The following is a 16,175-nucleotide window of genomic DNA, read 5'->3' as shown; positions in this document are numbered from 1 at the left end:
AATACTCAAATATCTGGTCTTTTCTCCTCAGAGGATGGAGCCGACCAGCTCAAACAGAAGAAGAAGGGAGGAGTTCGGGGGTTTTCCGACGTGTTTGGAAGATTATGAAGTGCTCCTCTGGCATCTCAAGACCATTGAGACAAACCCCTTCCTTACAACACACACAACTCCCCCCCTAATAATAATTTAAAAAAATACACACACACACACAATACACAATAAACATATAAACAAACTATATTATGAATAAAAAATGCATAATTAAAACAAATTTGTACATTTCTGGATGACATAGGCTACTGTATAAATCATGCTGAAATGTCTGAGGAGCACCTCAATATCTGCATTACATACCTTTTTGCATGTATAATGTACTGTATCAGTAAAAAGTCCTGTAATGGTCTGAGCCAAGCCAGAGGAGTGAGTCCCTTCCACCACCAGGTCATGGGGTCAAACCAAACCCTTATGAATTTGGCACGTACAAATTAAAAACAGTGAACATGCTAAATTATTTAACTTTGAAATATAATAGTGCCGTGGTCCTCTTTTTTTTTTTTCCAGACTCATTTCAACGTGCTGAAACAGTCAAACAACAGTATTGACACCCATTTGGCAACAAATGATTACAGGCAGGAATCGGTCATATTCAATTTGTATTAACTTTATTAGTCACAAACGGAATGCACATCTGACAGTGATGAGATCTGTACACTGAAGAGTCTTTCTCTGCATACAACCTCTGACTCCTTGATAGGTTTTGTTTTTGAGGTTCTTGTTGCAAATGTTATCAGGACGGAATAATCTGTTCTTAGATCAGATATGATGTGTAACCTCTCAATGGAGAGTAACTCGATTCAGAACACTGTCAGGATTTCTAAGGTTTGACTCCCCTCACAGATCACCGTCAAATCATGAAACTCAAGTGCAGAGATCCAATGTTATCAGAAGGTTAGCGGATAACATTATTCAGAGGCAAACAAGTCTTGTGTGTATTCACAGTGGACAGGTTTTTTTTTAAGTAAGTCCAGCAAATTACACCTGGCCAATTACATGGCAGAGAATGGGTCCAGGAAGTCCTCTCATAGCCAATGAATGAGCTGGAAAAGCAGCACAGCCACCAGAATGCTGCCAACAGTCTTACAGGAAGTTCCTGAGTGGAAGGAGACAGGAGTGTGGCCTCAAGTCAATTGCCGCCGCCGTTTCACACATAGTCCAAGAAACCAACTTCCACTCTATATAAACTTTACAGAATAAAATGTGTGTGTGTGTGTGTGTGTGTGTGTGTGTGTGTGTAAATAAAACATATAAAACACTGTTAACATTGCCACGGTGGGGTTGAATAAATTCAAACACTCACCGCTACCGCTAAGGACCCCCACCTCCAGTGTGTGGCTGACATTCCCAAGAGCTCCCTGGGCAGTGACTGTGTACCTCCCAGCATGCTCTTTGCTCAGGAGTGTGGGCTGGGCGACCACCTGTCCGTTTCTCATCCAGGTGACCACTGGTAATGGATTACCATTCACCTGACAGGTAAGATTGTCTTTGACCAGCAGCTTGGAGGGACAGGAGAACTCAGGACCAACTGGAGGAGGGGGACGACGATGACAGGGACGATGACGACAAAGGGGGAACAGGAGGGAGTGCTCTTAAAAGTGCCATCATCATCACCAGCACAATCATCATCATCATCATCATTATGCATATGGGACTACAATTTAACACAGCATTATGGGAAATCAAAAACTCACAGAGGACCTCCAGCTCCATCGTGTGATTGGCCACTCCGTTTAGGTTACGAGCGTTGATGACATATGTCCCAGCATGCTTTCTGCTCAGATGTGTGGGCGGGGTGACCTCCTGTCCGTCTCTCAGCCAGGTGACTGATGGGAGGGGTTTACCTATCACCTGACAGCTTAGCTCCTCCCCTTCTCTCACCTGCAGTTTAGAGGGACAGGAGAACTCAGGACTGACTGAGGGGGAAAAGGAAGAGGGGGAAGATGAGGTAAAGAGAAAAGGTGTGTTTGAGAGAGAGAAAGAGAGAGAGAGAGAGAATGGGGAAATGCCATCATCATCACCATTACCAGTTATTACAACCACCACCACCACCACCACCACCACCACCACCACCACCACCACAATAGTCATAATTATTATGCACATAGAGAAAAGGTGTGTTTGAGAGAGAGAAAGAGAGAGAGAGAGAGAGAATGGGGAAATGCCATCATCATCACCATTACCAGTTATTACAACCACCACCACCACCACCACCACCACCACCACCACCACCACCACAATAGTCATAATTATTATGCACATAGAGAAAAGGTGTGTTTGAGAGAGAGAGAGAGAGAGAGAGAGGTAGATGAGGGGCAAAGAGAGAAAGGGAGGGAAGTGCCATCATCATTATCATCATCAGCATCATTATTATCAGAGCAAGAGAGCGAAAAAGAGAGGGAGACAGTGGGAGAGTAAGAGAGAAAGTGGAAAACAATATTTCCTCAGACATCATCATCATCATCATCATTATATGCATCACTTGTGTGTCGATAGACGATGAACTCACAGTACACAGTGGAGGTGAGGCGTTCAGAGTCCACTACAGGAGGGAGTTGAGGTCCTTCTGGTCCCAGTTCCAATTTAGCTTCACACCAGTACTGGGCCCCATCATCTTTTATACTGGGGGAGATCTCCAGGAAGAACGTCCGACTCACTGGTGCTTTGGTAGAATTATCTGAGGACGTCTGTGTGTTGAGGACTGTAGGTCCTCTGTAGAAGGTCACAGTGAGGCTCCAAACAGGAGCAATGTTCTTGACCTCACACTGCAGCTGGTACTGATTACCTGCAACCATTGTCCCAGAGTGGTGTACATAGCTGATGGACACACTGTCTGGAGGCTCTATGGACACACACACACACACACACACACACACACACACACACACACACACACACACACACACACAGTTAAGTTAAACACTAAATGAAAAACCTTGTCTCAAATACCTGAGTATAAAAAAAGAGAATCAAAAAGCCACTCACGATACAAAACTAAAGGCAGAGTTGTTGTACATCCGTCTGTCCCATCCGTGGGAATGAAGCAGATAGGATTTATCTCCCAGTCGGTCAGGTTGTCCACCTCCCAGGTGACAAACTTGATTGGCCCGTTTGTCAGGATCACTCTCCCCACTGTGGCCTCCCAGCCCATTACAGGGACTTCAGACATGGAGGAGCAGTTGGCTGAGGCTGGCTCTCCATACTTCACCACCAGTCTGGAGGGACTGACCACCGGGGGGCAGGGCTGAGACACTCCTGGGGAGAGGGAAAGGAGAGGGGTGGGGAGAGAGAGAGGTGGGGTTGTGGTTGAGAAAGGGATAGAAGGGGGAGAGAGGGAGGGGCGAAATAGTGGGAATGGGTTTAGGGATTGAAAGTGAGATGGAAACAAGTGGAGATACTACTGTACTATCTTGCTAATACCTAACCAATCCTCTCAGATCTATTGTCCAGGGAGTAGGCTGGGATAGGGAAAGTTCCCAGACAGGAGCCAAGTATATCTCACTGTTGTCATAACAGAAGATTTTGATGACTTACGTTTGATGAACGCAGCAACAATAAGACATTTAATTGGAGGAAAGGAGTTCCCAGCAGGAAGGAAAGACACCCAACCCTGGCCAATGGGCTCCGTCCTCTTTTCTATAACTATTGTTCTGTAGAATGCTTAGGTTGTTCTTTTGGCTATCAGAGATGATCTCACTCATGTTCAATAGTTAATCATCCGACAAATATGTTCTCTCCCAGTCTGGTCAGAATGAAGTTCACAATCGAGTGTGTGTGTGTGTGTGTGTGTGTGTGTGTGTGTGTGTGTGTGTGTGTGTGTGTGTGTGTGTGTCTCTCCTCACAATAGACTATTATCGATAACGCTAATTCCTGTATCAATAACATCATTATTATACCACACAGTTGACTTATACAGCAATAACAACCATTCATTTACCCCCCCCCCCCCCCCCCCACACACACACACACACAGAAACCAAACATTGGCTACATGAACCACAATATCAGTGAATTCTGAATGATACAATTCTATTATGTTGTCTCATCCAGCATTCTCTCACTCACCTGATGTTAGGAGGGAGAAGAGGAGAAGAAGAGGTGTGATGACCCATCCAAACATATACATCCTGTGTCTGCGCCGTTCATGAGAGAGATGAGTAGCTGAACCTGTCCTGCTAAGAGTCCTCTGAGTATCTGAGACGGACCTAGACTGAACTTCTTTGACTGTGTGTGTGTGTGTGTGTGTGTGGTCAGCTCATTGTCCCCTGATTAAATCCACTCTGGGTGTTACTGGGCGTTCTAACTAAGAGAGGAAGGAAGGGAGGAGCATGGGCTAGTAGGCTCTGTACAGGGCACACACACACACACACACACACACACACACACACACACACACACACACATACACAATTGTGTGTGTGTGTGTGTCAGAGGGGGGCAGAAACTGGACATTTTTAAAGAAATATCTTAAGACATACCATTGCTTTGAGTATTTTAGTCATTCAGTTAATTTAGCTCATCCTTTTTTTTATTATTATTTTTTTATTATTATTATTATTACATTTGAGCTTTTATTATTTACCAGATATTAGTCTCTACAGTCCTCACTTGTTCTCTGCTTTGACTATTTGATCTCCCATGTGCTGTTATACTGTCCTCTTGTGTTTGTCTTGTTGTCTCGTTATTTTCTCTCTCTTTTTTTAATTAATTGTATTGCATCTGTGTATGCAATGTGCTATATAAATAAGTACAGAAAAGTATAGTACCCCCCCCTATACTAACCCTAACCCCAACCCCATAGACCTCTTCACCCCCGCTACCCCCCTGTACAAGTTCTCTCCTGCTAATATTTTTTTTTTATAATAATAATTAAAAAAAAATAGCCTACTGGCATTACGACTGCCAATGGCCCCTGGTGTGAGCATTGATTACTTTGTCTTATGATGACTGTTGGATAGATGATTCACTTACTTAAACAAATGTATTGTTGTAAGTCGCTTTGGATAAAGGTGTCTGCTAAATGCCATAAATGTAAATGTATAAATGGATCTAGACTGCACCGTTGAAGCTCATGGAATAGGCTGGTTTCAGATATAGATTCAGACTATGATGGTAAGCTCTGATACAGTATCACATTTAACTAGGCTAAACCATTTTAATCTATGATGAAATGCCACATTGTATAAAAGTAATGAGAAACATGTAGTACAATGTGTTAGCAGACACAATCCTATTTGGGTGATCTCTCTGTGTACGCCATGTTGGGGAAATAGTGTTGATTTTACATTTGATGATTAAAATGAATTGCTGGAACTGCTTGACCCCATACTGTCTCTAGGCTTGAGAATGGGCACAGCTACTCCCACAGTGGAACATAGAGGATTTGGGCCCTCAAGGACCTGTGTTTGCCTCCTCATTTTGATCCCTGTTGTGCTGTTCTTATCCCCAGGGCTTTTCTACAACAAGAGATCCAGGATCTGGACCTAAACTGCAACAATGAAGCCCATGGAATAGGAATAGAAATCTCAGAAACAAATGTGGGTCCTTGTGAAAGTAAGCTTTGATATGTTATATGTCTAAAACCTGACACTGGGATAATATTCAGGCAGGAATCATATTTACCTTTGAGACCCAATCAAAGATGTTGTGCATACAGCTGGACATTATTCACTGTTGTGTCCCCCGCCATCCTTCCTCCACACACTACCCACAGTGCACCGTGTACTGATTTGAGCAGCAGCGTATATGCAGCATAGGTTGCTCCCCATTACTCCATTTAGTTTCAGCTTAAGTAGGCTACAGTATGTTACCGTTTCTCACGTCCACATTTTTCCTAAACGGAAAGAAAATGACGCAACAGACGAATTGTTTGCGTTGCATTGTGGTAAAGGTGTGGAGAAATGACAGCAGTGGTCGTAACACTCAGTGACGTGACGCTGTAGGTGACATTTTCATGCACGTCCTATATTGGGTTGTTCCCCGCATACCTATTTGACTTGAAAGACGCTATTGCTTAAGTCTTATCATGATAACAAACTTCAGCTGTTTCCTCAGGTCTTCACGACCTTCACGACGCTGATATCGACCCAGACTATGCACCACAGCACAACCTCCTTCACAACAACCTCCCTGACCCTCACCAATCCGGCTTTAAGGCTGGGCACTCTACTGAGACTGCTCTCCTTGTCTCCTGCTGTCTCCTGCTCTCCTTGTCACGGAGGCCCTCCACTCTGCTCGAGCTTCCTCCCTCTCCTCTGTTCTCTTTCTTCTGGACCTTTGGATAAAGGCGTCTGCTAAATGGCGTAAATGTAAATGTAAATGCACCAAGTCCCACTGCATCAGGGGAAGTAAAACAGTGGAGGACCACGACCGGAGCAAAGAAGCCTCACCAATGCTCTGTCTGTTGGAAAACGTTTGAAAAATGATCACGTCTAGAAAGACACAAGCCTGTTCACATGAGAGTCAAGAAGCTCCATAGATGCACCAACTGTGGAGAGACGTTTAACCATTTATCAAAGCTGGTTGGCCACGAGCAAGGACATACAACCAAAGTAAAGAAGCCTCACCAATGCTCTGTCTATGTAAAAAACGTTCAGTTTTTCCACACCAAGCATGTTGAAAACACACAAGTGTACTCACACAGGGGAGAATACACACACACACAGGGGAGAATACGCACTTACACAGGGGAGAATACACACTCGCACAGGGGAGAATACACACTCGCACAGGGGAGAATACGCACTTACACAGGGGAGAATACACACTCGCACAGGGGAGAATACACACTTACACAGGGGAGAATACACACTCACACAGGGGATAATACACACTCACACAGGGGAGAAGCCGTTCTCGCGTTCAGTCTGTAGCAAGAGCTTTCGCATATCCGGTGGGCTCAGGAAGCACCAGCAAACACACCCACGGACACAGACAGACACATACACACACACACACACAGGAGAGAGAAGCCTCCCAATGCTCTCATGATAGGTAATCAATGAGGACAGCCTTCGATGAGTAGTGCTGTATTAAACAGCATCTAAGTACATTTTTTATGTTTCAATACACTTTTAAAAGAGACAGATAAACAAACAGAAATTCTGATAATAACCTAAAATGTTTTTTTTTGTTTTGTTTTTGTCAATGCACAATAAGATATTAATTTTTTGTGTAGGATGTGCAGTAGACTGTCACAATTTCTCCACCCTTTTCCCATGAAATGCAAACTTGTGCTTAATGCCATAAATGTTCTGCACTCCCCTACATAGATTTAAAAGCACAGAATTGGTGTAACCAATTCAATCCATGTATATGAATATATTCATTTATATTCGTTAAGATATTAGCATATTGTTTGGTTTCTTGATCCTTATTTACAATGTTTAAACGCTAAATGGAGTTGCACTTGGGTACTCTTATTTTGAAGAAATCCTAATTTACATACATGTACATTCGCCGGAAGTAGGTGGGCGGAGTTCAACTAAGCGCAATACCCCGCTTCTCAACGCGACAAAAACAGTAAGTTAAGTATCTCATTCGAAACTGTTCATATGTTGCTATTTATAGCAATAGCGGCGCGTATATATCAGATGGCGAAACAAGTCAGCGAGTGTCTTATTGTAGTCTATGATTGGTAGCTTGCAAACTGCGGATATGCTGGTGGGCTACTAGTACCAGCTAGCTTAAGCGTGTATTTAGTGGGCACCGGAGCGATAGGCAGGACAATAGAACGCAGATATGTTGGTCTCAGATGATCAACTGTCACGGATCACCAGCGCGCGTCAATAGCAGAATTCCAGATAGTTATTTTTCGAACAAAACATTTTGCAACGTGGGTCGACAAAAAAGTGCGATCTGGACATGTTTGGTCCGCCGCCTGACTGACCAATCAGTTTGGAGTAACGAAGGGCACACTAGATGATGAGCACAATCAGCACAGCTGTTTCCTCACATTGATTAGTTTGTCCTGCGATACTCCGAACTGCTGGTGGCCGTCGGGCAGACCAGACTTTCTCTAACGGGTGTAAGCACCAGTTGAAGAAGACATCTGCCTCTTACCAGCCCATTTAGGGGAAAGTGAGGTAATGTGAGACATCGGGTAATGTGAGACACCCCCTGTATCTAGGCAACGGAACACATTTGTGGTCATGTGACCATTATGTTTTCAAGCCCCTCCCATTTTCACTTGGCCATGAAGGAGAGGACCTCATGGTGCTGTGGTAAGCATGTTTTTTTCACAAAAATAAAATGTTTTGCATGTAAAAGTACATTTTCTTGCTGTCAACTTAATCAACTGTTGTGCCAAAGCAAATTGATTCAGGTAGAAAAACTTATATCATACATGTTGATGAACTACCAACATATAAAACCATGTGATGATGCTAGCTGCAGATTAGCCTGAATTGCTAAGAGAGGTCGTTTTTTCTAAAATAGTGGCGGTGGGGTAAAGTGAGACAGCTTAACTTCATTTGTCACTCAAAATACCTGTTTAATGTATATCAATGGACATTTTGCTCTTAAATCTGAGTTGCTAATACAATTCTCAAGTTCAGATTTGGCCCTTATTTCAGATAGAGTACATGTGATACATCTCAAAGCAATCTTGCTGATACATCTGTGTGCTGTTACTCTTGTGAATTTACAGTACTACTACAATATTTAAGTCTTGTCATGTTTTGTTTGTCATGACTTGTTTTCTACACAGGTTTGAATCTGCCATCCCTGCCACACATTGATATTCTTCAACTCAAAGAGAAGACTCACGGCAGATATTAGGTGTCCTCCATTTGACACAGGCCCCAACCTCATTACAGGCACAAGTTAAGTTTAGTCTTAAACATATTTTAATGTAATATTACATTACATATGTTTTATTTTTAATGTCGGAAACATTGTAGAAAAGCCATCATGCCAAGGCAATACACCAGGAAGACAACCTGGGGCAAAACACCCCTCGAGGAGATGGAGAGTGCAGCCGCTGAGGTCAAGGAAGGAAAGAAGTCTCTACGAGTAGCTGCAAAGGATAGAAATATTGACAAGTCAAGTCTCCTAAGATTCCTAAAGAAAAAAGACAAAGGGGAAGTAAAATCAGTAGCCTGGGGTGCAGTAGCTGAGGCAAAGAGAATATTCACAGATGAGATGGAGGAGGAGCTTGCCAAACACTTGAAACAACTAGCTGAACAGTTCCATGGCCTTCCTCCAGTTAAGTGCCGTCAACTGGCATTTGAATACGCAAAGAAAAACAATATCCCTGTCCCTGCCAATTGGACAAAGACACAATGTGCAGGTAGGCTAGGGTGTGCAAGAGATCACATGATTCTGTAGGTTAACTGAGGCCAACTGATCTTGCCACAAAGCTAAATCTTATAATAATGAGTTGTCTACTCTAGGTGAAGATTGGTTTGGCAGATTCCTAGCACGTCGCCATCTCTCTGTCCGAACTCCAGAGGCAACATCCCTGGGAAGGGCTACAGCCTTCAATAAAACTACAGTCGGGGAGTTCTTTGACAATCTGGCTGTAGTGATGGACAGGTGACAGAATTAATTCTTTCGTTGCAAATGTTTTATGGAGGCTTTACCTGTAAGATTTGGTTTTGATTCTGATAAGGTTCTTCCGTTGCCTCTCATCTTTAACAGGCATACATTCCCTCCACACATGATTTACAATGTGGATGAAACAGGCGTCTTTACAGTACAAAAGCTCTGTCATTTGAATGTAAATTAAAACATTTTGAATTATATTATGTTGTATTTGATTTTGTTCAGAGTTACTTTCAAGTGTTTAGAAAAAAAATGTGCTTAATTGACCAATCCCCATGATTCTGTTACTAGTCCGACATTAGTTCTGGAATGTGTGGTTGTCAAGCTAGCTGTCAGGATTCTAACTGTTACAACATGTGTTGTTATGGTAGTTTCAGAGTGGAAAAGGTAAGTGGATCAGTTTATCCCCAGCTGGTTCACTTTACCCCCTTGATTGCTCTGGTCTGTCTCAGTTTACCCCTAAGCTGGGGTAAAGTGAGACACAAGACCACTTTTTTTAAAAACAATCATATTCTCACTGCCCTTTTTCCTGAATACATTCTGATAATTTCCATTGCTAGGAAACATCCTGAATTAATGGGAAATGTGTAAATTTTACTGATATCATTTTAGCTCGCTTAGAGGGGAGCAAATGTAAAAAATGTCTCACTTTACCCCACTCTCCCCTATTTGTATATGGTAACATGAGCTGTTTGTGTAACTTACCCTCCACTTTTTGTGCCTCCACTTTCTGATCATACTCCAGGTCTCCCATGTCTGAGCCCAGGACCACCGAGTCTACAGGCTCTGGCTGTGTTGTAGCCCAGAACAGCGAACAGCTGTGTCCAAAGATGGTGTCAGTGAAACTTGAGGACTGCAGTCAAACGCTTGAACTCAATGTGGTGGTGAAAGAGGAAGGAGAAGAGGTGGAGGAGAATAGGGAGTTGGATGGTAAGACCAAGCCGCATCTAGATAGTGATAATGCTGTGGACATGCTACTGAGAACACCGTTTAATTCCCTGGAGCACACAGAAAAAGTGAAAATTAAAACGGAAGGTCGACCTCTACCTCAGATCAAATATATTTCCAGGGATCAGAAGAATAGGGCGTTCAATACCAACTGGTACGAAAAGTACAAATGGCTAACAGGGAGCCTCTCAACTAACCGGTTGTACTGCTGGCCCTGTCTGCTTGTGGGGAGGTCTAACACCTGGACAAATGAGGGATACACTGACCTGAAGAACATTGACCGCTCCGCTCAGCGACATGATAAGTGCAGGGCGCATCTCGCAGCTAGCATCAGATTAAAGCTTCTGGAACGTCTGCGCATCAAGCAGGTAACAGATGAGAGTCTGCGCTTTCAGACGGCACGACACAACGAAAAGGTGAGGCGAAACCGAGACATTCTGAAGCGTCTCATCGATACCACTGCTTTCTTGGGGACACAGGACTTGGCATTTAGGGAACATAACAAAAGTGAAGCCTCTTCAAATAAGGGCAATTACAGAGAGCTGGCAGAGGTTATTGCACGTTATGATTCACCGCTTGCTGAGCATATGCATTCTTCAACTGTCTTTACGGGAATGTCTGAAACCATTCAGAACGATTTGATATCTGCCGTTGCTGTTTCTGTGAGAAGTGAGATCAAACGTGAGGTCGACGCTGCACCGTTTTTCGCCTGGCAGATGGACGAAGGTCCCTTTCCCTCACAGTTGTCCGTCATGGTTCGATACGTGGATGAGCAGGGCTCTATTCAGGAGCGTTTCTTGGGATTTTTTGATACGTCAAGAGGGCGAGATGCGCAGTCCGTGTTTGATGTCGTTCTTTCTGAGATGTCAGGATTTAACCTCACGGAGAAACTCGTTGCGCAAAGTTACGACGGTGCCGTTGTAATGGCATGCGATCTGCACTTTCTGCAAGCAAAAGTCAGAGCAATAGCGCCCAGTGCAACCTTTGTGCATTCTTATGCCCATGGTCTCAGTCTAGTCCTCCGCCAGGGCATGAAGTCCATTCCCCAGGCCAAGGTGTTTTTTGCAACATTGAGCAGATTCACTACTTTCTTTTCCAAATCAACCGAGAGGGTCAAGTTTTTGGAACAAGTTGGTTGTGCAAGCTCACCCAAAAATGCTCCGAGCTGGGATTTCACCTCAAAAGTTGTGAACACCGTTGCCACAAACTACGATCAGCTGAAGGAGGCGTTGGCTCGCTTTGTCGAACACCCCGACATGGATGACGAAACTGTCGGGACTGCAGATGTGTTGAAGGGAAAGCTAGAGGACTTTGATTTCATTTTTTTGCTCCTTACTTTCCAGCAGGCCTTTGCTCAAACAGATATGGTCTTTGACATAGTGCATCCGGTAGCAATAGATGTGGCCTTTTGCCAGAGACACATAGAAAGTCTGGTGCAAATAATGGGGGATCTCAAGTCCGACGACATGGCATTCGATGCAATCTATCAGAAAGCAGCAGACCTCACTGAGGATCCAGAGATCATGCACAGGAGGAAGCGAGTTCCGGGCACCCAGGATATTAGGCAGATGTACAAGGCATTGTATGATTCCATTCATGACAATCTCCGGTCCCAGGTGGCCCAGCGCTACAAAGATCTGGATGCTGTGAGATTCCTGGAGTTGCTAGATGGTCGGAAATTTAAATCATTCCATAACGAATTCCCCAATGATGCTTTGATGAGCCTAACGGAGACCTACGGCCATTTCTTTGACCTGGGAAGGTTGAAAGCAGAGTTGGAAGTGTTGTATTGTAACCAGGAGATTCAAGGCAACCCGAAGAAGCTATGTGACTCAATCCTATATTTTCAAAGAACTGAGTTGGATGAAGTGCTGCCGGAGCTGTACAGGCTCATGTGCCTCGTCGCTACTATTGGGGTGACATCAGCTGGTGTAAAAAGCGGGCTCTCATGCCTCGACAGACTGAGGAGCTACTCAAGCGGGAAGACCGTGGGACAAGAGCAGCAGAGAGGCCTGGCAATTCTATCCATGGAGAGGAGCATTCTGAAGTCACTACAGAAAAATCCACACTGGTACGAAAAGGTCATCGATCAGTTTGCCAGTCAGACGACAAAAGGAACAGACTTCATTTTCAAGGTAAGGCAGCTCTTGATTTTGAGCGCGTTTTGTTAGATTCTCAAAGCTCGTATGATTTGTTTACAGTTTACGGAAAACAAATTGCAGTATGATTTTATTTACCATGTATTGTAATTGCTTTGACAATTTTACTGTTTCCAACAGTAATAGAAGCGGTGTAGTGGACGCCCCCTGTACCAAGGCCTAAAAGTTTGTAGCCCAAAGTTGATGCAATGTGAAGCCCCCTCTGTCCAACTGAAGCCCCCACCTCTGTCCAACTGAAGCCCCCACCTCTGGCCTTCTGTCCAACTGAAGCCCCCACCTCTGGCCTTCTGTCCAACTGAAGCACCCACCTCTGGCCCTCTGTCCATCTAGTACATTCTGTTATTCAGAAGAACCAAAGCCCTCAGCTATACACCCTCAGAAGAGCTGAAGCCCCTTACCTGACTACATCTTTGCTCCCTGAAGAACAAACGGTGTCCCTCACTCAACCACTGGTGGGTTGCTCCCAGGCACTGTGAGTAGCCCTCTCAATAACGTCTTATTAGCCTCCAGTATGTATTTAGTATTTTACTTACTATTGTAACATTAGACATCAATGTCGTGACGTTTTCTCGTAACAGCTGTGTCACTGTCGGCTGGTCTGTTGTTCTTTGTTTTTACAGTCAACCGCCCTCTGCCCGCTGTAGAAGAGTGCCATGGTCTGAGGAAGAGAGGGAACAGATGGAGAGTTATACTCATCAGTTGTACTCTTCAGAACATCAGTGCATGTTGTTTTCCCTTCTCCCTCACTGGGGACAGCAGGACCTGCAACATCCACGCTCAAGGACATTCACCTGGCCAGAAGATGAGCCTCTTGCTCCTCGACCAGGGTTGGGGACAGTTGCATTTCAAATCAGGAAGTCAATTGACAAATGACAAATGATTACAAATGTTCAATGATTGCTCCGAAAAGTGAAAACAGAAGCTTTTTACACATTCTTTACAATTGTTAATTCAAATCTCACAGAGCTCGACAGAGAGAAGCCTCCTCTTCCTCCCCCAGGGTTTACACCGCTCCATGAGCCAGAGGACAGAGACATTGATACATTGATAACATAACAGGAGAAGGATCAGGAGGGGAGCTGAGACAACTGACCGTCTAGACAACTGACCGTCTAGATCTCAGAAGAAGTTGAAGGGTGGTCCATGGAAGTGGTTTAGCATACAGGAGCCACAGGAGCCACCCAGTTTGCCACACAGATTATAGAATTAAGATTTTGATAAGAACCGTTTTAAGTTGTGGTTACTAATGTGGTCCAGTGGAAATGTGGAATGGAAGTGTGGAGTGAGACTGTTTCTCTCATATGTGCCTTGACAGTTTGACTTCAATAGTTTGATGGTTGAAATATATGTGTAATATATACACTCACCGAACACTTTATTAGGAACACTATACTAATACTGGGTAGGGCCTCCCTTTGCTCTCAAAACAGCCTCAATTCTTTGTGGCATTGATTCCGCAAGATGTTGGAAACATTCCTTTGAGATTGTGGTCCATGATGACATAATTGCATCACGCAATTCCTGACGATTTTTCAGGTGCACTTTCAAGCTGTGAATCTCCCATTCTACCACATCCCAAAGGTGTTCTATTGGATTGTGATCCGGTGACTGGGAAGGCCACTGAAGAACAATGAACTCATTGTCATGTTCATGAAACCAGTTTGAGACAACTTTTTCTTTGTGGCATGGTTCATTATCATCCTGGAAGTAGCCATTATAAGATGGGTAAATTGTGGCCATGAAGTTGATGCACAATACTCAAATAGGCTGTGGCATTTAAGCGATGATTGATTGGTATTAACAGGCCCAAAGTGTGCCAAGAAAACATTCCCCACACCATTACACCACCTCCACCACAGGAAGGTATACAGGTATTCCTAATAGTGCTCGGTGAGTGTATGTAAGAGACCAGGCCAAAAAGCAAGTTGTTAAACTGGCCCACAGACTGAATATTGCAAAATGGCAATTTGTTTTTACAATACTAGATTCAGAATTTGTACTAGTCCGCGAAGTTGGTATGTTTGCTGTCTCAGGCGCCTATTCAAAGAGTGCCTATCCATGGTGGAACAATAGGAATTGTAACTGTTGAGCATGACAAGAACGGTTGTGTTTTGTTCAGGACACCAGTTTAGGTATGACACCTAAGAAAAGGCATACATTGACTTTGGCCAACTTGAAAGAGAGACATCTTATCATTTGTAAACCTTTACTTACACCGTAATAAGTTACATATGATTTATCGTTTTTTGGTTTAATACATCTGGTTGACATATCCATGTTGTTACGTCCCTCGTCGTGTATGCCGGTGGGTTCTCGTGTAGTCCTGTGTTTTGCGTTCCCGTCTATGTCTCCTCTCACTCTCATACTGGTGTCCGTCCACGATTGGCCTGTCAGTCCCTTCCGTCATCATTCGCGCACCTGTTCCGGACCAATCAACCGTCCGTCCGTCTATTTAAAGCCCCTCCTGTCCTGTCTTCGGGAGTCGTCGTCTGTAGTGTTTTGTTTGGTGTCTATTGTTGAAAGTGAATTAGCCAAGCCACGTGCATATTTAGCTGTTTATTGTTATGGTATAAAACTATACACGGTATAGTGTTTTGTTTTGGTAAAACTATACACGGTATTTTGTTTTTGTTTTCACGCGCAGGGACAAGGGGATAGGTAAGTTGCCTATGGGTTTACTTTGCATCACGTAGCCGCATCTCTGTTATAAACATGGCTAGGAACGGGTGCCCCATATGTGTTTTTTTTTTAGTAGATCTTGTGTGGTTAAGTAGCTAGGACTTACGACTCTTTTAATACGTTATTTTCTTTGGCACTGTTCACAGTCTCTTGTTGAAATGAACATTTGTTTGGACAATAAATATTCTTTCATTTTAGTCCTGCTTCATAACATTTGTGTTGCATCGCACCTACATTCAGCTGTATCGTGTTAGGCCCTTAGTTTACCCTAGACAGAAGGGTCATAACAATGCGTTAAGGTGAAGAGCAGTTTTTTAAATAGTTTGTAAAACTTTAAATTTTCTTTAAACATCTTAGGTGTCAGGTTGTATTGTAACAACATATTGTATAATCAGACTGAAATTGTAATCCCAAGAGTTTTCGTAACAGACCTACAGAACCATCAAAGAATACACACAGGAAAGAAGCGTCACCACTGCCCAGAGTGTGGAAAGAATTTCAGCACATTGGCTGATCCTAGAACAGAATACAGAGAATACATGCAGTTGAAAGGCCGTACCACTGCTCCCTGCGTCAGGCAAGATTTCTAAAGAAGAATCAGCTTATTCACACAGCAAAGAGGTGCTCGGTGTGGGAAGAGCTTCCTTATGTCTTCACCTTGAAATTCACGCAAGAGAGAAACCTTTCCACTGCTCAGTGTGTGGGAAGAGCTTTACTAAACAATCATCCCTTCATTTAATATATGTGATTTTGAAAGCAATGGGCCTCATGCAGCAACATTCTCTTAAATGT

General features: G+C 43.7%; 2 protein-coding genes across 3 annotated transcripts; one reads left to right on the top strand and one right to left on the bottom strand.

The window, feature by feature from the left end:
* Positions 1–658: 658 nt before the first annotated feature.
* Positions 659–4,637, bottom strand: LOC310821489 (vascular cell adhesion protein 1-like). Of its 2 annotated transcripts, none has more exons than XM_083693564.1 (6): positions 4,120–4,637; positions 3,040–3,309; positions 2,564–2,896; positions 1,749–1,970; positions 1,364–1,582; positions 659–1,150 (listed from the first exon to the last, which is right to left on the bottom strand). In XM_083693564.1, exons 1-6 carry the CDS (start codon positions 4,178–4,180, stop codon positions 1,080–1,082), a joined length of 1,176 nt encoding a protein of 391 aa, XP_083549690.1. In that variant the 5' UTR covers positions 4,181–4,637; the 3' UTR covers positions 659–1,079. The 2 variants fall into 2 exon arrangements, with proteins under 2 accessions (XP_083549690.1, XP_083549689.1); XM_083693563.1 differs by having other exon boundaries at positions 1,358–1,582; positions 4,120–4,632.
* Positions 4,638–8,021: 3,384 nt separating this feature from the next.
* LOC310821425 (zinc finger MYM-type protein 1-like) lies at positions 8,022–15,580 on the top strand. The gene is made up of 6 exons (XM_083693461.1): positions 8,022–8,276; positions 8,762–9,343; positions 9,447–9,588; positions 10,343–12,680; positions 12,825–13,176; positions 13,325–15,580. Exons 2-5 carry the CDS (start codon positions 8,965–8,967, stop codon positions 12,825–12,827), a joined length of 2,862 nt encoding a protein of 953 aa, XP_083549587.1. The 5' UTR covers positions 8,022–8,276; positions 8,762–8,964; the 3' UTR covers positions 12,828–13,176; positions 13,325–15,580.
* Positions 15,581–16,175: the final 595 nt, after the last annotated feature.

The sequence above is a fragment of the Argentina silus genome, assembly GCF_951799395.1.
Source record: "Argentina silus genome assembly, chromosome: 22".
Lineage (NCBI taxonomy): Eukaryota > Metazoa > Chordata > Actinopteri > Argentiniformes > Argentinidae > Argentina > Argentina silus.
The sequence above is the reverse complement of the archived record's forward strand: the minus strand, read 5'-3'. Positions and strand labels throughout refer to the sequence as shown.